A 24,692-nucleotide genomic window follows, 5' to 3' on the forward strand; every position below is an offset into this window, starting at 1 on the left:
TATAGTGTTCAGTTCAATTTTATGGCTGTAATCAAGAGGTTCTCAGATTAAGTTTGTTTAACCATCATTTTTTGTAGGTATGGTAAGTCAAATAATAGAAACAGTATAACCATAACTAATGAATATTTTGGCATATAGTTCTTACATTCATAATTTAGAATATAGGTGTGTTGTGTGTAAATGTGTTTTCATTTCACCTGAATTTCTTTGTACAGATTTTACAGAATAAAATGCCAGTTACTTTCTTCTACTGTTTCTTTTATTTTTCCTTGTAAAAACATTATTACAAAAGGTGATTTATATGTTACTTACAACACGTATTTACCACAGCTATTTTTCTTTTTGTGCTACCAGTGTAAAACTCTTTCTGGAGTCTGTGACCACATCATATCCCTGTCATCAGATCCTCTGGTTTCACAGTCTGCTCACCTGGAAGTGATTCAACTAGCAAACATCAAACCAAGCGAAGGGCTGGTAAGAGATACCATGTTTATCAAAACCACCATCCATCAGTAGACAGCTAGTGATATGGACAAAGCAGCCTCTGAATGTGGGAATCTATGAATTTCAACAGACACTGAACATTTTGGTATTTTTTTCCTAGAGGAGTTATGGTAGTGGAAGTTTGTGTTGCATAAGAAGTTTTATTAAATGAAAATGAAGGAGAGTTGAAAATGGTGACTTCTGAATCTCATTTAGCTTCAATTACATTCTTTCACCTCCCTCCCCACCAAAGTTCCTTAGGTTTAAAGGAAGTTTAAGAGTTTTATAATAAACACCACAGTGTTACCTGCTCATGAAGTAGGTGTTTTGTTTGTTTTTCTTTGGTTTGTCCTGGTTTTAATAGTTATTCCTTCCCCTAGGGTGGGTTAGCTAAACAATATTCTCTGATACTCTTTATAACTCACATTCATTCTTTTTTTTTTTTTTTTTAATTTATTTATTATTATCATACTTTAAGTTGTAGGGTACATGTGCATAACGTGCAGGTTTGTTACATATGTATACTTGTGCCATGTTGGTCTGCTGCACCCATCAACTCGTCATTTACATCAGGTATAACTCCCAATGCAATCCCTCCCCCCTCCCCCCTCCCCATGATAGGCCCCGGTGTGTGATGTTCCCCTTCCCCAGTCCAAGTGATCTCATTGTTCAGTTCCCACCTATGAGTGAGAACATGCGGTGTTTGGTTTTCTGTTCTTGTGATAGTTTGCTAAGAATGATGGTTTCCAGCTGCATCCATGTCCCTACAAAGGATGCAAACTCATCCTTTTTTATGGCTGCATAGTATTCCATGGTGTATATGTGCCACATTTTCTTAATCCAATCTGTCACTGATGGACATTTCGGTTGATTCCAAGTCTTTGCTATTGTGAATAGTGCTGCAATAAACATACGTGTGCATGTGTCTTTATAGCAGCATAATTTATAATCCTTTGGGTATATCCCCAGTAATGGGATGGCTGGGTCATATGGTACATCTAGTTCTAGATCCTTGAGGAATCGCCATACTGTTTTCCATAATGGTTGAACTAGTTTACAATCCCACCAACAGTGTAAAAGTGTTCCTATTTCTCCACATCCTCTCCAGCACCTGTTGTTTCCTGACTTTTGAATGATCGCCATTCTAACTGGTGTGAGATGGTATCTCATTGTGGTTTTGATTTGCATTTCTCTGATGGCCAGTGATGATGAGCATTTTTTCATGTGTTTGTTGGCTGTATGAATGTCTTCTTTTGAGAAATGTCTGTTCATATCCTTTGCCCACTTTTTGATGGGGTTGTTTGTTTTTTTCTTGTAAATTTGTTTGAGTTCTTTGTAGGTTCTGGATATTAGCCCTTTGTCAGATGAGTAGATTGCAAAAATTTTCTCCCATTCTGTAGGTTGCCTGTTCACTCTGATGGTAGTTTCTTTTGCTGTGCAGAAGCTCTTTAGTTTAATGAGATCCCATTTGTCAATTTTTGCTTTTGCTGCCATTGCTTTTGGTGTTTTAGACATGAAGTCTTTGCCCATGCCTATGTCCTGAATGGTACTACCTAGGTTTTCCTCTAGGATTTTTATGGTATTAGGTCTAACATTTAAGTCTCTAATCCATCTTGAATTAATTTTCGTATAAGGAGTAAGGAAAGGATCCAGTTTCAGCTTTCTACTTATGGCTAGCCAATTTTCCCAGCACCATTTATTAAATAGGGAATCCTTTCCCCATTTCTTGTTTCTCTCAGGTTTGTCAAAGATCAGATGGCTGTAGATGTGTGGTATTATTTCTGAGGACTCTGTTCTGTTCCATTGGTCTATATCTCTGTTTTGGTACCAGTACCATGCTGTTTTGGTTACTGTAGCCTTGTAGTATAGTTTGAAGTCAGGTAGCGTGATGCCTCCAGCTTTGTTCTTTTGACTTAGGATTGTCTTGGAGATGTGGGCTCTTTTTTGGTTCCATATGAACTTTAAAGCAGTTTTTTCCAATTCTGTGAAGAAACTCATTGGTAGCTTGATGGGGATGGCATTGAATCTATAAATTACCTTGGGCAGTATGGCCATTTTCACGATATTAATTCTTCCTATCCATGAGCATGGTATGTTCTTCCATTTGTTTGTGTCCTCTTTTATTTCACTGAGCAGTGGTTTGTAGTTCTCCTTGAAGAGGTCCTTTACATCCCTTGTAAGTTGGATTCCTAGGTATTTGATTCTCTTTGAAGCAATTGTGAATGGAAGTTCATTCATGATTTGGCTCTGTGTTTGTCTGTTATTGGTGTATAAGAATGCTTGTGATTTTTGCACATTAATTTTGTATCCTGAGACTTTGCTGAAGTTGCTTATCAGCTTAAGGAGATTTTGGGCCGAGACAATGGGGTTTTCTAAATATACAATCATGTCATCTGCAAACAGGGACAATTTGACTTCTTCTTTTCCTAACTGAATACCCCTGATTTCTTTCTCTTGCCTAATTGCCCTAGCCAGAACTTCCAACACTATGTTGAATAGGAGTGGTGAGAGAGGGCATCCCTGTCTTGTGCCAGTTTTCAAAGGGAATGCTTCCAGTTTTTGCCCACTCAGTATGATATTGGCTGTGGGTTTGTCATAAATAGCTCTTATTATTTTGAGGTACGTTCCATCAATACCGAATTTATTGAGAGTTTTTAGCATGAAGGGCTGTTGAATTTTGTCAAAAGCCTTTTCTGCATCTATTGAAATAATCATGTGGTTCTTGTCTTTGGTTCTGTTTATATGCTGGATTATGTTTATTGATTTGCGAATGTTGAACCAGCCTTGCATCCCAGGGATGAAGCCCACTTGATCATGGTGGATAAGCTTTTTGATGTGTTGCTGAATCCGGTTTGCCAGTATTTTATTGAGGATTTTTGCATGGATGTTCATCAGGGATATTGGTCTAAAATTCTCTTTTTTTGTTGTATGTCTGCCAGGCTTTGGTATCAGGATGATGTTGGCCTCATAAAATGAGTTAGGGAGGATTCCCTCTTTTTCTATTGATTGGAATAGTTTCAGAAGGAATGGTACCAGTTTAAGAGTTTTATAATAAACACCACAGTGTTACCTGCTCATGAAGTAGGTGTTTTGTTTGTTTTTCTTTGGTTTGTCCTGGTTTTAATAGTTATTCCTTCCCCTAGGGTGGGTTAGCTAAACAATATTCTCTGATACTCTTTATAACTCACATTCATTCTTAGAAGGGTAAGTAAGCAAGTGGATATCGCCAACACTAGATGTCTATGAGTTGTATTTTTTATTATGTAATAATAAATATAATCGTGTTTTATATTTTGTTCACCTGATTAAAAAGTGTATTGGTTCTAGATTTAACCCAAGAGAGAGACTTTTTAAAAAATAAGTCTTAAGGAAGAAAGCATATAAAACTTGATATTGAGACAAAAAACAAGAAACTGGCTAGAGAATATCTTAACTACTACACAACTATTACATGTTGGTTTGGTGCTATAGTGTTTCCACTTTCTCCTTGTATATGAATTTACCAAGTAATGATCTTTTGGAAAATAGAAATTTTGGCAACTAGCATTAATAATTGAATTAAGATAATATATTCTTTAAGATTTCTAAGCAAGTTTAACTTTTTCTGTGGCTTTTCTTTTTCATACATCTATATAACTGTTCAGAAGGCAAAGCCTTTATTGACTACCACTGATTTTTTCAGTTTGATGCCATCTCTCCTAGAGAGTAAGTTTTCTCCGGATATGTGGCAAATTAATTCTGGTTATCTGTAGTTCCTAGTGCTGTTGTGGCTTTTATGGGTGTTTTCCTGGGAAGGAATATGATGAAAATCAGCATATCAGACGTAGCATGCCATCATTGTAATCTGTAAGTGTTATATCTAATGCTGATTACATTTATGAACTTCTTTTAAGTAATGATAATCTAAAATTCTTTTTATTCCTTTTAGTTACCTCTACAAAGTCCGGTTTTATTTTAAAAACACTTCAATCTATAGCATTAAAGATGGTCCTTTCTATATGTCCCCTTTTAGTAGTTATAAGGGAAAGGAAGTCCCCTAAGCATGATTTTTAGAGTGAAAAATTATGAACTAATACAACATTGTATTAAACTAGAAGTCAGAACACCCAGATACAAATAACTTACATAAAATATAACTACGAGAGTGATCTTGAAGAGATGGGAGAGTAAATTTAACCACCTTGGCCTTGATCTAGTCATGTAGGTGAGGGAGAGGTGGAAATCATCTTTAAAGCTCCTTCTGGCTCTTAGTCTGTGGTTCTAAAAAGAAAAAAGCCTGATTTTTTTTTCTCTAATTTCCACTGAAATCGTTGGGAGAAATAACCTTATAAAGTAAGTCAAAGTAATGCTAATTAATGGGCTTTATGAAATCTTGATTTTTTAAGGAAGGTATAGCCCTGGACAGGTCCTTTATTGTTTTCATTTGAAAGAGGTAGATCTGGGAACTTAAAATGCTAAGAACCAGATTCAGTTAAACAGTCTGGGAAAAAGCTAGAAAAGAAACGAATGCCCACCATTTGCCAGGTATTTTTCTCACAACTCTATAGACTAGATATTGATTTTCTCATTTTGCAAATGAGAAAATAAAATTGCACATATTCACTAGTTTGCTCTGTATCACATATAGGTAATAAATAACAGAGGCAAGGTTTAAGTCTAGGTAAATCTAAATGAAGTACATCTGAACAAAGCTTTTTTTATTATTCCACATTCAAATTTTGAATTGCTAAAGAGAGGTATGAGAAGCTTAGGAGGATGACTTTAAAACTGAAATTACTTAGAGAAATTTGTTTTTAAAGGACAATGGGCAGCACTTCACTGGGAATTGAAAGGAAGGAAAAGAAAAACCTAAAATGTTGAATATTAATAGAAAGAGTTAAGTATAAAACTATTTTTTGTGATTCATATCAAAGAGAAAGTACTAAACAGAGGAATTACATGGCTTATCCAAGGTATCGTTTTAAAACTCAGTCACGTTTAAGTAAGTTTAGTCAGTCACATTTGAAATAAGCCAATTTTAGGATTTTGATTTAGGATTTTGGTAATTAGCCATAGTAAATGTCTAAATGATAAATGAAGAAAAGAAATAGAAAGCGGTGGGAGAATACCAAGATTTAATGAAATTTAATTAGCTTAGAAATATCTGCAGAAAGTGTTCTTCCAATTTTAGGGCAGAACATGTCTCATAGGCAAAAGGTAACTGGTTCTCCTGCTGATAAACTGGATACATCGTTTATCAGCTTTCTAATTAGTCAAATCTCCTAGAATTTCTTAGGGTTGACAGTCCTAAAGCATTGTAAGGACTGGTGAGAAACAACCTTAGTTATGATTGAACCATATGAAACTTTCTTCTAAAGTGCTTTTAAAGAACAATAATTAGCAGGAAATTAAAGGAAAATGAGAGCTATTGAAACAACAAAATTGAATCAGAGCCAAAACATGAGCCTAATAGAGAGGAAGGGACTGGGATCATCCTTGGGGAAGCCTCTTGTCCTCAGGGAGTTATTTTTCTATTTAGGTACTTGGACCATCTCCAAATATGCCTTATTCTACCAACTTGACTGAGAGGTTGTTTTGGCTCCTGTTGGTTAACCAACATTTGGAGACAGAATGAAGCAAATGTCATTTTGGCAACCTGAGCAGGAGAGAGGGAGCTGTGCAAGTCAGCTCTAGAATTAATTAATGGGTTTTTAAAAAGAGAGAAAAGGAGGAATGAAGGTTTTGATGAAATGGAAAGCCGTATTTGTCGTGGTTCCAGAAAAAGAGCCATTTGAATTGCATGTCCTCCTGCTGTTTGGCCCTTTCTCAGAGGTGAACAACGAATCAGATGTATTTCTGTGGACCCTTTCTTATTCAGAAGATGATTAGTTTGAAACTCAACCAAGCAACTTATTTCTTCTCTTTCTTTTGGTGCCTGACTTCTGACCATTTTTCTCGTTACTACTATGAGAGGGACATTAAAAAAGACAAAGAAGTCAATTTTGATTATTGAAAGCAGTTACAACATGGTTTATTGAGTTTAGTAATGAAAATATTACATAAAACAAAATATCTTTATTCTTGTGGCATTTAAAAATTTGTTTTATTTCTACCCTATTGCTTTATGTCTATATGTAGATACATCTCTAAGCATTTAAAAATTTTATTCATCTGAAAAAATTAGCTTTAATATAAATTCTGCAATGTTGTCATGATGAGATCCTCTTCCTATAACTACTAGATACTGTCTTTGGCTTAGAATTCTTGGTTAAGTTCCTGTTATTTGTAATAATTATACACAGATGAATGTAGAGTCATAGCTATGCTGTTTCCATGACTTTTTATTATCCCAATAACTACAGTGTCTTTTCTAAACATTTTTCTTTAAATATTAGGCTTTCTTTATGACCTCATCATTTATAGAATCATTTAGAACTCTTGTCAGACACCTTTAATTCGTAGTAATAGTGCACAGTATTGAAAGATACGTGGAGAAAAATATAATCAACTTCTGCTTAGTTGTCAAGATGTTGACAGCTGTTGTGAAACCTCGGTTCTTCTTAGTTTAAAAGAACTTAAGAGAAACACAGCAAAGGAGATGTAGCATAGAGCAATTTATTGCAAAGGAAAAAGAGTATTGTGAAAGTTAGGTGCAGAATAGCCAGTACACCCTGAGAGAGGATTCAGAGCAGGCTGCTCCTAAGGATGAGACCACCAAGACTGGCACTAGAGAGACTCCCTTTATGGGAGTCTTACATGATTATTTATAAGGGGATGGGAAGAGCTGTTACTAGTAAGCATGTTCTGGGTGGTCCTCTGGGTGCACGTGCACAGTAGCTGTACATGCCTGTTCATACGTTGCATGTCTCATTAGCATCTTAAGTCTCCACCCGGGGTGTGCTTTTTACTATTATAATGAGCAAAGGCTTAGTTTGAGGACAGGTAAAATCAAAATGCACATGCTCCCTCCAGGGGAAATTTCCTAGCTGTGCTTAAATGAACTTGACTACAATGTGAATTCTGGGGCTTACTGTGTTAACCATACATTCGCCACAGTTGCCAAATTCCAAGCACATGTTAATTCCTTGACTACCTATCCTGCCTGAAAGAGAGATGGGTAATTGAAATGAATTTGTAAAATGTCAATCCCAGTTATTCTTTTAGCTACATTTCACATACTACATGTTTGCTAAAGTGGTCTTAGTCTTTTAGAACAGATGTTAAAAAGTGAATGTTCGACTTTAATATCTACAATTGTCAAATATTCTAATAAGAAAAGTTAAGGTGTACAACTCTCCTAACTGTAAATAAATCCATAAATCAGGAGCCCAGTGGTTGAGAGTGTGGACTCTGGAGTCAGGCTGCCTGGGCTTGAAAGCTGGCTTCACCACCTTGGGCAGACTCCCTAGCCTCTCTGAGCCTCAGTTTCCTTATCTCTAAAACAGAGATAATAATAGTTTCCACCACATAGACTATTGTGAAATAAGTACAAGACACTTAAAACAATCCCTGGTACATTGTAACAAGTAGATATTAATGATGGTGCTAGATAATGATGGATAATTGTTTTGTATGTCCAAACAGTATATGTTGTTTTGTTCACTTTATCCTCTCACAACCCATATATGTCAAAAACTAAAAGTTGGCCGGGCATGGTGGCTCATGTCTATAATCCCAGCACTGTGAGAGACTGAGGTGGGCAGATCACCTGAGGTCAGAAGGTCTAGACCAGCCTGGCCAGGATGGTAAAACCCCGTCTTTACTAAAAATACAAAAATTAGCTGAGCGTGGTGGCGAGTGCCTGTAATCCCAGCTACTCTGGAGGCTGAGGCAGGAGAATCACTTGAACCCAGGAGGTAGAGGTTGCAGTGAGCTGAGATCCTGCCACTGCACTCCAGCCTGGGTGACAAGAGTGAAGCTCCGTCTCAAAAAAACAAACAAAAAAACCCCACAAAAAATGTACTCTCTAGCTCTTGCAAATGTGCAGTCATGTTTCATTTAATGACGGGATTCCATTCTGAGAAATGCATCCTTAGGCGATTGCATCATTGTGTGAACATCATAGAGTGTACTTACGCAAATCTAGATAGTACAGCCTACTACAAACCTAGGCTAAATGATAGAGCCTATTGCCCCTACTCTACAAACCTGTATAGCATGTTACTGTACTGAATACTGTAGGCAATTGTAACAGTGTTAAGTATCTGTGTATCTAAACATATCTAAAAATGGAAAGGTATAATAAAAATATCATTACATAATTATTTGGGACCACCATCGTATATATAGTTCATTATTAACCAAAACGTCATTATGCGTCATGACTGTATTTTAAGATCCTTTATTAATCTGATATAATCTTGTTAATTCCTGAATGAAAAATATTTGCGAAGATCTTGTCCTCCTCTAAGTTCTAAAATAGTATCGTTATATTTACCGATCAGTAAATGATGGGGTAAATGTTAGCTTCAAATTAAGTATGTTATATACCTGTTACCAGTGTAAGTCTGAATATTACCATGTTGTCATAGCCAAAACCTACTGGCCAATCCATTAATTAAATTCTGATTGTACTTTTGTTAAGATTATTTGTTTTATATAAAGTGATAAGCATTCATTTTGTTTCATATTAGCAATCTAGGCTCAGCCATTTTAGACATATGATATTACTGAAATGACTTTTTAGAATTAAAGTCTACTCAGTGATTTCTCAATAGTTCCGAAATTTACTACTTATTTTTCTAATCTCTTATTTTCAGTGAAAACAGATGTATTTTCAGGTATCCAAATATATAACTAACAAAGGTATAGGAAATTAACATTGTAGCAATTGCTTCATATAAGTATTAAATGTATGCTTTTTCTGAAATGGTATTGTTGGTTGTTATTATTAAATCTATATTTCAGATATGAAGTTAATTAATATTAGTATTTTTATTTATGAAGTCAGTATTTTGAAATGCAAACCACTTTTATAGGTAAAATTCGGGTAGTTTTTCCCCAAAAATGAATTTAAACTAACAATATTCCTTGGCGGGGACAAAAATTCATTAACTGAATCATCTAGTTTGTTCCGGTTTACTTAAATTATTTAATATTAAAAATGTGAATCCTTTATTGTGATTTTTTTCCTTTAAAGTTCCATCACTATCCATAATTTAAAGTTTCCATTTGCTCTTAAAGTTTATACAGTTTCAGGATTTCTGTATAATTTTTAAACTTTAATGAAGTTTTTTTCTAAAAATGGTTCTATTTAAATGGAAAGCAGAATCTTGTCCTTTTTACTGGAGGAAGGGATTGCTACAGATACACACTACCTTTTAGTTATTGATGTAGAGATTATTGGCTGTAATTATTAAAACTTTATCAATAAGAAAGGTGGAAAATACAAGATACTACAAAATAGAAGGAGAAAATTTATGTAAATTATATTTTATCACTCTTCTGGCTCCAGTTATAATTGAAGTGTCTCATAAGAAAACTACCTTCCATTGTATAATATATCAAGTATAATAAGTTAATAACATACCAATATTTTAATTTCCCATTGTAACTTTTATTTTGCCACAGAATATGTAGTATGGGTTTTTGGGGGGAGTGAGAGGTGTTCTTTCTTAGGAATATTGAATTACCATGCTGCATTTTATAAGTCTCACAGGCAATTCATTTATCAAGTAGTTATTTAATTGAGTATAGGCTTCTTCAGACAAACTTTAGAAACCAGAATGTTCAGATAGTAATCTCTCATCAGTTTAAAGATAGCATCTGTCTTCATGGATTTATTTCTGGGGCACATGGCAGTTTTAATTTGATAGAGTAATTGTTTATATAAACGAGGTTATAATGTACTTGAAAATTCTCCAATTGCTTCACTTTATTTTCTGATGCTGTCTTTTTCTTAGGGTATGTATATTAAATCTACATATGATGGCCTCCATGTAATTACTGGAACCACAGAAAATGTAAGTATTTTAACCTTTCAAATTTTTATGTGCGTTTTTCCCTTTCATTGCTAACAATTTACATATCTCACATGATTGAGGTTAACATCTAAGGATAAGGACATGAACAGATAGTAGATACAATTTAAAAGAGATACTGAGTTAGTCATATTGGTTCTGTTCAAATTTCACTTTTTTGTTGTTTAGAATAGCTGTTTACTTAAAGTAAATCAGGTGTTTTCAGCCAGAGATTTGTCTTTGTATTTTCTGATTCATGACAAGTTATTGTGACATCTGAAAGAATTCATTTCCATCTGTCAAATGATTTGGTTATTTAAAGAAACTAAACTCATGTAAGAAATAAATATCAGATAAGTCAGGTTTTCTGAACACTTCCAGTGTAACTCAGCTTAATTCAGTGGAAGGGCAGCATGGTAGCTGAGTGATTTTCACAGTGACATTCCTGGACACCAGTATTAGCCTCCCTTGGGAACTTGCTATATATGCCAACTGTCAGGCGCTACCCCAGACCTACTAAATCAGAAATTCTGGAGACCAGCCTATTTCTTAATAAGAGATTCTATTTTAACAAGTGAATCTGAAGCATATTTGCAAACCACCATAAGCAGTGGGTCAGAAGTCCACAGGCCTATGTCTTACAACCAGTTCTGCATCTTAATGGCAGTATAATTTTGGGCAAGACATTTAACCTCTCATTGCTTCAATTTCTTCGACTATAATTGGAAACAAATTATCTGCACTACATACCTCACTAGGTTGTAATGAAAATTAAATAAGCTAAGAAAGGCCATGCTGTAGAGAACTATCTGTGTTATAGAGAGAGAAGCATGAAGTGATCATGCTGGATGTTATTAACATGATCAGTGTGATAGAGTTGAACAGCATAATACATCATTATTCTTGCATTTGGTTATTTCAGATTTCCATTCTATTATTATATAAGCAGGTACTGAGCTTTGAATGTATTAATTTTTTTTTCTTTTAGAGATTCCGACAATTGCATGCTTATGCTGTGCTATTTTAAAGAAGACTGAGGTGGAATTAGTTTAATCTCAAATTATTATTGATCTGAACATTTTACCAGCATTTGCTTTTTGAAAATCAACATTCTTTTCATCTAATTCCCCTATTTAATCACTTACTGATATTTTTCCCTGCTTCTTTTGGTTTCTTGTGAAAGGTGAAACACATAATATATATTTGCAGTTGGAGTGCAGGAGCAGCTTCACATTTGGTATTAAATATGAGAGTCTTAAGGGATCAAGACTATCAGTAATTTGCATATTACGAAGATTTTAACAATTTTAAATGCAGTTAAGATGCTACAAACTATATGCTTGTCATCGATTGTTCGTTCTGATTTATTTATTCATTCATTTATTCATTTGTTCATTTAACAGACCTCTGCTTCATGTCTGCTATGTTTCAGGCATGGTGCTAGGTATTGGAAGAATTTTAAAATAAACTAGTTTGGTGCCATCAAGGTGTGGAGAGCATGTGGGGGTTCATCTTTATAAACAGTGGTGTAATTTGCATGGATGGACAAAGGGAAGAATAGTAAATGCTGCCAAGTGAAATCAGAGAAAGAATCACAGAAATGGTTATTTTGAACTGTGTCTTGAAGAATTGGTAGGAATGGATCTCTCTATATTGTCTGGGGTCTGCAAAAATGTGTTGAGCACTATGTCTTGCTCATATTACTCACTAATGTTTGATGAATAGATAAGTGATCAAAAGAAAGATTGAGTCCGAGAGTAGTTCAGATATGAACCATATATTAATAGTTCATCTTTGGATTCTTTTTTTTTCTTAAAAATATTTAAGTATTTTTGGTAACCTCAGTCATTTATAATTAGGATATCTGTCTTGAGTCTTAGTAAAGCTGCTCACTAGAGTGGGTAAGTTATTATGCCTTGCTGTGCCCTAGTTTCTTAGTTTTCTTATATGTGAAATGAGGCATTTGGACAAAACTCTATCTCTAGGATGTCTTTTAAAACTAAAAGTCTATAATTTATATGACTTCTTTACTTACCTGTGCAAAATGTTTCAGTTTCTTTGAATTTTATGTACTATCATTTTCTTCTACATAATGACTAGAGCCATTTGCTGGATACTTTTTCTATACTTTCCTTTAAAAAGATCAGTTGTGAACTAAATACCACAGGAACCAACTATAGTTACAAATATATCAATGATTTACAGTCTTCAGAATTGTTTCATGATACTTGTCTGACTTGGTAATATGTCCACCTCCTAAAGGTGCTGTGAGATAAAAATATTATTGTTATGACACTATTCTTAGAGTTTTTATTGTAGATTAATCTATCCCCTTAATAATGTACTTGTGTTATTACTTCAGTAACTAGAACTCCCTGGTATGTTGTCTTATCTTGAATTATAGCCTATGACAAATATTTTTATTGAATTTTAAAAATGTGTTGAATGGAGGTTAACATTGTTTTAAGACTTATATGTTTTAAAAATAATTGGAAATGAATAAAAAAGTAACTGGAAATCACTTTTAAAGTATGTCCTACTCCAGGGTCTCAAAAGTAGCATTTTACTTTGCAGATTATATTACTATATTATTTTTCTTTAGCTTTCAGTAGATAATAATGAAGAGTATCACAGCATTTATGGTTGTGTTTGATAGATAAACACATGCACATCTATCTAGACAAATACATTTTTATAAAAATAGATTTTGTGTATGTTCAAAAGCATATTAAAATGCATGTAATCAATAATTAGTAGCTAACAGAAGAAAAATATAATATTTTAAATTCATTACTCAGACCTGCAATATAAAATTTCTATCTTAAATCTCATTTTAATTTCCTAAAAACTCCTTAAAACTTGTCAGTATTAGCTTATCAAGTTGTTCTTTTGTTTGTTTTTGTTTTTAATCCCTTATGGGAATAAAGGAAAAAAGTGTTAGATTATTACATTCTATAGAAATATTAGTTTATTGAATGTGGTTTTACTGTCCAGTGTATTACACTATATGTAACATGAGAAATAGCATCCTCTTATAAGTAGACAATTAGAATGTTATGTAATATGATTTGAACTAATTGCTGTCCATCTTTTAATTTGCTTTGCTAGATTATTGAGAATTGGTGTTACTGGTGAAATAAATTAGCAATTTAATTATCAAACTTCAAATATTTGATGCTGATCATATTCATGTACTTGAAAATATCGATTTGTTGAAGTTAATGTGAATTATTTATATCAAATGGAAAGGATCAAAATACAAAAAGATACAATTTTTTGAAATGCATTTTTGAAGCAGTTACCCACTAGAACCTAGGAGAGTTGCTTGTATAAAGTTTACAAAAGTTAATACCAATTATCATTTTTTCATAGTGCTCTCAGAAACGTGTTATTCTTTTATAACAAATATCTGTATGTTATTTTGCATTTCTGGTTGTTGTCATTAGCTATGCATAGGATGCAAACTATTTTTTATTAATTTTTTCTTTCTGTATTTATTAATTTAACTGGCTTAGAAGGTAAAAACAATGTATTAAATACTAATAATCATTTTTATTAGTTTGATTCCTTGAAATTTTTAATTAATTTTTAAATCTAATTTATGGAGATGAACTTTTTGTAGTGTTTCCAGAGACAGGAAATGACGGATAAAATTTATGTTCTTTATCATTTCTTTTATATTAAATTCAGTCACCTGCAGATCGGTGCAAGAAAATCCATGCTGGCGATGAAGTGATTCAAGTTAATCATCAGACTGTGGTATGTATAATTACCTTAAGAGTCAGTGGGAGGAACTAATTTTGATTTGCTAAAGCTGTAAAAGAATGCCAATGAAATGAAATTCCTGTTTGTATACAAAATATTGAACAGCCTTTTGAAAAAAATAACTGAATATTGATTCTTCTTAATTATTTGATGGAATGTAAAGCATTTTTTTAAAAGAACATGAAGAGGATTGGTGATGGTTGAGGTTATATATACATTTCTATATGGACAAGTACTAGGTAATAGTACATATTCCATGAACTGGAATAACAATTTTAGAATAGAAATTAAAGTGACAGTGTATATAAATTCAACCTTTTCTTGATACAACTTTTTAAAAGTTTCACTTTATAAATTATTGAATTACCTAGTAGATGTTTTATAACAGCATACATCCATTTATCTAACATTGACTCAAAGTTCATTAAAGTATCTGGTGGTTTTGGGGGGAGTATTTTAAATGTAGATCTTTTAAAATTTTTAAATTTTTAATAGCTGAATTAGCTTCTTATTTCCTAAAAGAGGACAGCAGTTTTAGTTTTAAAAAATGTTCTTGCCCTATGAACCTCACAAATCCCTTTGTTATCTACCCTTAAAAATCTACAATAGGCACAGAATCCCACTGTCATTTTTTGTGATAGTGGGATTCTGTGCCTATTGTAGATTTTTAAGGGTTATTTTTCTTAATCTTAGATTTAGAAAATGAACATTATATGCTTTTCATTTTGGACTATTTTATATGTCTCAGTTGATTCACTTTTTTCCACTCTCTCTGCCAAATAAAGTATATTTGTTATCTTAAAAAGTTAAAATAATCTAGAATTATTAATATTATAACTCATTTGAAAAAATGCAGATTTTTTATTAGTATTCTATTCCTTCTCACTAACTCATCAGAGTGAGTAATTATTTCCTATTACACAATTTAACTAAATTTGCTCTTGCATGTCCTAGTGATGGAAGAAAATTTGTGAAAAGCCTGATTTTTCTCAATGATTCTAATCATAAGGCAAATGACATTTCAATTTTTGTTTTGAATAATTTGAGAAGTTTGTGGTATTTTGGAAAGGCTTCTAAACTCTGATAATTAAAGCCATGATATCTCCAAGTTCATTATCTAAGTGAAGCAAAAGTTGGTAAACGTTTTCAAAATTAAATGCGTGGGTGCACCTTTGACACTGAATAATAGAGTGTTGGTAGTAGACAAAGCCTTTCCACACTGTGACAGTTTTGATGGCTTTCTTTTCTGATTACCAGAAACTGTACAAAGTGGTTGTTCTGATTGAAGTTTCCTGTCCCATAGGATGAGGATTTGGGCAGTGGGATAAAGCAGCTGCTTCAGTAGACGAGTAGCTTTTCCCTCTTCTAATGTTCATGTGACCTTAACAAACATGACATCTGTTCAGTAGTTGCAGCATGCATTTCCAGATGGTCAGTAAGAGGATAGAAATTAGTCTCTAATAAAAATAAAATTATTTAAAGGATATTGTTTGTGGAACAAAGATACTGGTGTTTATGAAATGAATATGAAAGCCTTTAAAAGTCTACAAATAAACTAATAAAATCTATGTGGATTGGTGACATTTAAATACACCTAGAATGTGTAAATGCTTCTTTACATCACAGGAATATTCTAAAATATTGAAAACTACATAGAATGATGTTTGGGGAAACTTGATTCCAGTTCTTGCTCTGAAATTGACTTATGGCTTTAAGTGAGTCATGGTAACTGCATCTGTTTACCTTTTTCTAATGATAATAACCATAGCTAACAATTATTGTGTTCTTACAGTGTGCCAAGCATCATGTTAAGTATTTTACATATTTTATTTCATTTAGTCTATGCAATAATCCTGCAAATAAGGTGTATATAGAAATTGAGACTCAGAATAATTATTCAGCTCACCCAAAACTCAAAGCTCTTTGACTCTAAGACCCATATTCTTACTTCAATTTTATTATACTTCCTCCCAAAACTCAAAAATTGTGTAACTATCCAATAAAAGAGGAAGAATCCTAACAAGCATGTAAGTAAATCTCAGGATTCAATGAAAGATTAAGTGGGGCCAAGGGTAAGAGAAGAAAGGAAGTGAGAATTTATGTAGCTGGGCTAGCGAGCCAGCTAAACTGAAATTAGAAATAGGGTTGAAGCTTAACTTTACTGCCACTTCCTCACTCTGCTTCTTTCACTCAGATAAGTAAGATATGTAAAACACCTATCATAATGTCGGGCACACATTAGGAGCTCAATAACAATTAACTTTCCTACCTCCTTTCTTCTCTTTTACCTGCTACAGCAGTTGGACCAATTCGAATCCTCTTTCTTGGCATACTGCTGCTAGAGCCAACAAATTGATTTTGGAATGTAACAGAGACAGGATAGTATGTTGAATTTCATGAAAGTAGCCTTTTTTAATAATATGATCAGTTGCCAGGTTTTTTTTGTGTTCAAGTAGAGGCATATTTGGGCAAAACCGATGCATTTCACTAAATGTAGCCTACTCTGCTCTCTTTTTCTTGATGTTACCTGTATTGTGGTCTGTACAATGCATTTAATCTCTTATTAGACAATATACAGAGGTGGTGAAATGGAAATTCTCTTAATTGAAGCAAGTATAAATTATTTATAGTCTGCAATTATCCCTTCTCTCCCTACATTCATTACCATAGGGTTTGGTTATGATATAATAGTTACATTAAAGTATGGCCTAATAAATTTGAAATATATAATTAATATTAATTATCTAATCCATTAATTGACTAGAATAGTGAGATTGCCAGTATTGTTCCATACCAATTTAGACTCATTAATGAAAAGAACAATGTTAAATCTTATAATTTTGGATGATACTAACCCAGTTAGTATTTTTCTGTAATTCTAAAATTTCCTATGACTATAGGTAGTAATGTAAAATATAAAATGTGATATTTTTCTTTACTTGAGATAAATACAAAAATTATTTTAAATATTTCCCTAAGAGTCTGAGAAAGTTGAATAAATCAGATGAATTCAAATACTATTTTTTTACATTGCTAGTATGGTATATCTTCAAGATGTCTAATTAGATGTCTATGTTTCTAGTTTGCTCCTTTTTTAAAAGTATTTTCTTATTTGAAATGAAACTGGAAGTTTTATGTCCTTTTTCATGTTGCTATATTCTTTATTATAAGTGGCTTTTAAGTTTTTCAAACCAACATACTTCTATGGCTGAGAAACTGTGGCTGCCAGATAGGAAGAAGAAAAAATCATGAACATCCAAGCAAAGCAGACTGAGTCTTATTACATGTCTTCCCCACCATTGAAGATCCAACTCCTCAAAGGCTGCTGGAATCTCCCAAGATTTTTTCCACTTCATCTGCCACTACATCCCTCTCTCTGGGAGATACCTCGGCATAGTTTGATGCAGCAACTCTGCCCTCATGATGCACTTTTAATACATTTTTTTTTAGCTGATGAGACTACTTATAGTTATTAAAAATATTGGGGAATATTTATAATCTGTTCAATTTCATGTTAATACTCTTTTTGGTGTGCAAGGGTTCTAAAGATTCTATCCATACTAAAAACAGTCTCTTAGTAATATCACTTGAAAAGAGTGGCATATATGATGGTTGAATCTATTAATAACATTTGGAAATTTTTCCTTTTATTTTGTATAAATATTAAAACTTATTCACTGTTATTTTGAAAGGTATTCTGGAACCTGACAACTACATTATGGCAAGAAATGGTTCAATAGATGAGGCTATAAAGGATACTGGAATGGAAAATAACCAGGTTGGGATAGTCAAGAAGAAGATAGACTGCAGCAAATAGGATATTCTACATTGATTAGTGAGAGATGGAAGATAAGTACTATAAGCTAGTGGTTTTTGCTACCTCCAAAATGATAAACATAGTTGAGCAAGGCTAGGGATGGCAGAAAGTGTGGGGGGAGGAAACAGATTGAAGGACTATCTCAAAACTTCATCTAACTTCATTTATGTGTCTCCCTTACTCTCACTCTTGTCTCTCATTTTGGACTCTGTCCTCACTTGTTCCTTCAACCCCAGAACAACAGGAGAATATTGTTCAAAGGAGAAGCCAACATAATCAGAATGAATGGAGAGTGTGGTAACCCCTTAATGTTCATCTCTCCTTTTCCCTCCATCTCAGTTTACCTCCTTCCCTGGACTTCAGCAGAAATGAATGAGTCATTGAGTGGAATCAATACCATGATGATGTCTTAACAGCAGATGTACTTACTTTCTCTTTTTAATTTGCTAAATCGTTGTCTTTATTTTTTTGATTTTCTTCTAATTCCATTTTCTTTTCTTTATCATTCTCATCTCTTCTCACTGGACGATTTCTCCTCCACTCTTCATCTCATTAAGTTTTATTTATTCTTGCATATTCTGTTCTGCTTTCTCAGAGTAGAAAGTATTTATCATATAATTCCATACACCTAAGATATTGAAAACTGAGACCACAAGGGGCAGTATTTCTGGTGTACCCCACATCTTATTCCTGTAAACACACATGTTTATGGACTACAGAGATTAATTATGTTAGCATGGTGTTTAACATATTGCCTAATAAATAATGGGTTCTTATAATAGCCTAAAATAACTGTGTTAGAATTCTATGAAATCGGTATTCTAAAATAGAACAAGTGAATCATTCTCTTTTGGAAGGGGGAAAAATTATGAAGAGACATTTACCAAAAATTAAGGAAACAATACATCAGTGATTTCAGTTACTCATAATAATATTTTCTTTCAGATTCTACCATATATAGTAGATAGTTTATGAGAGCTTCATAGATTGTTTTTCTTTTATTTCACATTGAACATTATGGATTTGATGAGAATGTGTGGAAACTGGTTTTGAAGTGATACATGTTGATATAAACTGTATTTTTATTTTGTACAGAAAAATCAATTTATTACTTTATCATCCAATATATTTCATGTTTCTGTCATCAAACTAAAATTTATTATCTTAAGTCCTTATATAAAGGAGATAAATTGTATGATATCTCAATAATAGTTACTTCCTGTTAACCAATTTATTTTCTCTGCAGATCTGTGCATCCTGACTTGTTTCTTTCTTATTTGTGCAGTTCTTACTAGCTTTATCAGGAAGAGTAGTTACTTTTTTAAAATGGTTACTGTTTCATTTTTATGATTAAACTTTATCTTTCAGTTTCAACGTGTGGTTACTATGATCTAGTTATTTTACATGGAATTTTTAGTTTCCTTATAACTTTATTTTATGTGTTTAAAATGTATCTATTGGCTGAAGTTCTCACCTACTCTGGCTTATTAACTTATTAAGTGTATGGCTCATTTGCAAATCAGTATCATCCTCAGTCCCCCCCCCCACGTGGTTTTTTTTTGTTTTTGTTTTTGTTTTTTTTTTGGTAATCTCTCAAAAAAGCAAGAGTCTGCCAGTCACAATTGCCCAATCCACTTCCTTTTCATAGTAGGAGTAGGCAATCAGTAGATAACATTTAACTGCTCGATAAAAAAATCATCACATGAAAGGGAAACACTATAGAACCACCATATAATTGGAAATTCAATAGATAATGGCATTAATCTTAAGTTCTTTTTAGTTTATTTAGCCCTAGGACTCAAGCTTAGGTTTCATCCACTAAATTAATATTCTGATTGGCATGGTAGCTCAAATTGTAGGTAATATAGCCACTTTTACATTTCCTCTCACACTGTCCCTTCTGTATCTTATTATCCTAATAGTGGACAATAAAGGATTTTTAAAAGTTGGAAAAATGGTATTCGAAGTTCACTGTGGTCTCATTTGGAGCTGACATTGAGTTCTCTTTTTTGTCTGAGTTGCTGGAATTTTGGTAAAGTGATTTCTAAAGGTAACTTCTACAGTGAAAATACTTAGGGCCATTACAGAAGTTTTTTTTTTTTTTTTTTTACTAAAATTTCTATTAATAAATAGAATACTTTTAGCTATATATATATATATGTACACATATATGTGCTTTAGTTTTGTGTTTTGATAAATATATACATATATTGCAGTATTTGCTAAATTTTCAAATAAGCATATTTTTGTTACATGTCTGCTAGTAAATGACATTGTTAAAATCATTTATAGCAAAGTTGTACATTTTTAAACATATTACTTTTTAAATACTAGGGTTTGAGTTGCTTTTTAATTTTGTCATTTAGGTTCCTGAATTAAATTTAAGCATGAATTTTTTATAAGTATAGATTTTCCCCAAAATTCTTATAAATGGGAGCTTTAACATTTTAGATAAGGATGCTTCATTTTACTCTTTGGATTTGGTGACTGGGAGTCTTTTCTTTTTATTTCAAAATACATATTTTTCCAGCATCTTTGTAAGAAGAACAGAAATGAAATATAGGAAGGAATGGCTGAAATTTAATAACTTAATAACCCATGCAAATATCTTGATTAAAAAATTAGTTAAAGGCCTGTATGGTGGCTGAGGGCGGTGGCTCATGCCTGTAATTCCAGCACTTTGGGAGGCCAGGGTGGAGGGGGATTGCTTGAGGCTAGAAGTTCAAGACCAGCCTGGGCAACATACCGAGACCACGTCTAATTTTAAAAATTAGCCAGGTGTTGCAGCATGTGTTTGTAGTTCAAACTAGTCAGGAGGCTGAGGCAGGAAGATCACTTGAGCCCAGAAGTTCCAAGGTTGCAGAGGGCTATGATGGTTCCACTGCACTCCAGCCTGGACAACAGAGTGAGACCCTGTCTCAAAAAGAGAAGAACCTGTATTATTATGGTTATTTTAAAATATGTTACTGCTCTTTTGGGGACTGAGGTTCTACAGTATGATCAGAGGTTTACATTACAGCTCTACCTTTCACTACAATGTGATTGTCTTCCTCCTTTTCTCTCCTTAGGAAAAGCTTTCAGACCCATTCAGTTTCATGTTTTGATGAAGTAAAAGGACATTATGAATGATGCTGAAATAAAAGCAAAATTGGCTTTTAGTTTTCTGTAGCGTATATGAATGAAAACCATGAAGTCTCCAAAATAAACCTTTAACTTTGAAAGACCACAACATTACCAAATGCCATATTGGAAAGGGAGAAGGGAAAGTGAGCTGTATGTTCAAAGTGCTGAACTATACCCACAGCTTTGGAATCAGCTTGTCACAAAAGTCAAGACACCAACTATGCAAAGTCCGCAGTTAATATAAGTGATAGGTTACAGGAGATAGTGCAAGTAACAGGGTATGAAAAGTCACCACCTTTGGTAAAACTATGTGGGTGATTCATAAAACTTACATGAAAAATTATTATCACTATTTTCTTTCTCCCATGAACTTAATTATGAGTCAATCAAGAAATTCTGATTTAGCTCTCAGAACTTCTTGAATGTGGGGGAAAAAGATTCCAGGGGAGAAAAAAGTGCTAGCTTCTTGTAGTGTTTGAGTTGGCTCTCTGTCTTGGACTCCCTGTCCATCTTTAGCTGTGAGAAATTATGTTCTCTGTTAATGCTTTCTTTTTAAATACTATATAGTTATACACACACATTATATATGCACACATATTCATAACTGTGAAATTCACATGAAAATATTAAGTATTAAAAAGATATATGTAAATTCAGATTGTGAGCAGCTCAACATGGTCTAAGTTTTACATTGAAATTAAGTCACATTAAAAAACCAAATGCCTTGACATACTCTTATTTCAGTGGATAAGTGCCATATAAAGATCAGGAGGATGTGAGATGAAGAATGGGTCAATGAATAAAGACATTAAATTGTGGGCATTTTTTCTCTAATGAAAATAAAATCTTTCCCATATTTCTTCTTTTCAAATATTTGTTCCTTTTATCTTTTCCCAAGACTGTCTTTGAATCATGTTTATAAAAATATCAACACTAAAGTTTTATTTAAAATAGGTAAACCTTGGGGCATTTCTGAATACTCTGAGTTACCTATTTAAGTTACTTTAAGCTAGGGTTAAAAATCACTTATTTGCATAGTTCCTTAACCACTGCATACACATTAGCTTATATTCCTTTGTACCTGAACCATGACTAATTCTTTATTTCTGTTCAGTGAATGAATGACTGTGAAAGAACAAAATTAAGATATCTTCAAATGTAGTAGACTTTAATATTGTAAGACTTTTTAATTAATATTTTGTGGGAAAAAATTAGGTGAAGGTGGATTTTGTAGATTGGTACTCATTATTTAATAGTTTTAGGATCTTTGAAAGGCATTGTATATCAAAATTCATTATTTCTGAAGTGTTATAACAGTATGCTATTTCCTTCACATAGATTGTTTTCCCAAAGAAAGAGGTAGTCATTGGTATAAAATGTTTAATTTATTAGATACTTCAGTATCTTTTTAGTAACACAAAGAAACAGAACATGATAATAAATATGTCAGCACCAAAAAAATAGGCAAAGACAGAGAGTGTCATTAGCGGCAGCATGATGGCTTGTGTATTGAATTAAGTCTCTTCAGTGCTCTTAAAAAGAGCAGGAGGATATTTGGGTGTAGCATGACTCATCAGACCTTCATACAGGCATACTTCTAGTGTCTAAAATTTTGTTTGGGAAAAGGTATCATTTATACATTACAACCTGTGAGTAACAGTGTGTGTAAACACAGGAGTGTGTGTAAATGTTGATAATGAATCTGTTTCTTTGTCTTGTGTAGGGTAATAACTTTGAAAATATTTTAAGAAATGTTCTATCTTCCTGCCTGTGGGTATAAAGATGCTCTCTTGCAACTCCAAATATAGCCCTGAAAAAGGTAAAGAAGGTCTGGGTTGATAGGCTTAAATTCTTACCTTTATGTTTATTTGTAACTGGCTACTTGGGACCATAGAGTAGAAATTATCTTTTCATATGTTAGTCAAATAATTCACCAGCTGTTATTTGGAAAGCAGACCAGGGCAAGTTCTAAAGGGGTCAGAGACAACTTCTTCCCTCTGTGTACCGAGGGGAAAAGAAGCCTATCATCTCTTCAGCACCAACCCCAAAGCCTCTTGTGCACCTAATCCAGGCAACCAATTTTCCAGGACCTGCCCACTTATGTTGTCCTTCACAAAGGAACACCTGCTGTCTGCTTCAGCCTGATCAAAACAATTACAAGCCCCATCCGCAAGAAAGCAGAACCTCTGGCTTTTAGCACTTGGGATTCCTTAATGACCTTCTTGGGAAATTTTAATCCTGTTTGTGTTGTGTATAAAATACATTTTAATGTACATGTTGGGGATTATATATAAATTAGTAAGCTATATGACTTGCCGTTGCTTGTAGACACTGACTTCTGCTACCTTGGATAATGAGGAAGATAATAGTAGTTCAGTGTATGTGAAAAACATTATAGCTAATAATAAGACATTTTGTATAAAAATGCATATGGTGGTTTTATAAAGATTCATTTTAGCCCATGAAATTAATGTGAATGAATTAATCTATGAAAATATTGAAAAAGCACTACAAAATATTTTTCTGAAAAAACACCTTCATAACAGTGTTTATATGATGTGTATGATAAAGTAAAATTTTTCTAGGGCAAATAGGATCTATACCCACTGTTCCTTTCCTTGTCTTAATCACATCGCTATGACTTTAGGTCTGGAGTATTAAAGATAGAAATATTTTTTCAAAGGTTCATTTATAAGGAGAAAGTTTACTTGAAAATTTGGGGTACAGAATGTTGCAGCTTTAGTATCAAGTGTTTTACTTTTTTGGATGAGAGGTCATTTAATCTTTTATGTGACAAATTTTAAGTATATTACATTTAAAGAATATTTTAATACTACATCTTGGTTTTATGTACAAAACTAAACCCTCCTTTCGAGTTTCAAGGCCCTTTATTGTTTCTGAAACATTTACATCATCATGTCACCATATCAGCTCACTAGTCAAGTTATGCAGTATGCTGTGAGATTCACATGAGGAAAATATGATGTCACCTTTAAAAAGAGGCTTTATAATGGGTACTGCATGTAAGATGAATCTTTATGGATAGGTAAGATTTTATAAGTGAGAGAAAAATTACAAGCAGAGGGAAGAGTGCTTTTGCAAAGATACAGCGAAAGAGAAAAGCACAGTGTTTGAAGGAAACGTATATTCATTACTCAACTAACTCATTTAATTATCAACTTTCTAAAAGCCTCTTATACTCATCTGAACTCTGTGTGTTTCTCCTGCCTCATTACTCCTTCCCTTGTTCTGTCATCTATGTGTACTGAACTACTGAAAGTTGCTCAAACCAGTGATACTTTGCCTCAGAGCCTTGTTTACCCCCTCAACCTCCACATCTTCACCTGTCCAACTCCCAAAGAATTTGGCTTAAACTCACTGGAAACCTTCATTAGACCCTCAAGGATGGGTTAGGTGCCCTTGTTCGGGGCTCCTATTGCACCCTGTATTCACCCTATTGAGGTACTTACTGCATTGTAACTGTTTATTGCTCCTTAACGAGGCACAGGCTGTGCTGCATTCACCGTTGTATTCATACTATGTGGAAGACACACAATAAATACTTA

At 33.4% G+C, this 24,692-nt stretch overlaps 1 protein-coding gene across 5 annotated transcripts in view; it reads left to right on the forward strand.

Moving 5' to 3' along the window:
* CNKSR2 (connector enhancer of kinase suppressor of Ras 2) overlaps window positions 1-24,692 on the forward strand; it is a 301,612-nt gene that overhangs the window by 129,640 nt on the left and 147,280 nt on the right. For all 5 annotated transcript variants that reach the window (XM_025373440.1, XM_025373441.1, XM_025373442.1 and 2 more), the window contains exons 6-8: window positions 355-474; window positions 10,365-10,424; window positions 14,112-14,180. In XM_025373440.1, coding sequence (XP_025229225.1) covers window positions 355-474; window positions 10,365-10,424; window positions 14,112-14,180 — 249 coding nt within the window. The remainder of the gene's footprint in view (window positions 1-354; window positions 475-10,364; window positions 10,425-14,111; window positions 14,181-24,692) is intronic.

The sequence above is a fragment of the Theropithecus gelada genome, chromosome X (genome assembly GCF_003255815.1).
Source record: "Theropithecus gelada isolate Dixy chromosome X, Tgel_1.0, whole genome shotgun sequence".
In the NCBI taxonomy this organism is placed as follows: Eukaryota; Metazoa; Chordata; class Mammalia; order Primates; family Cercopithecidae; genus Theropithecus; species Theropithecus gelada.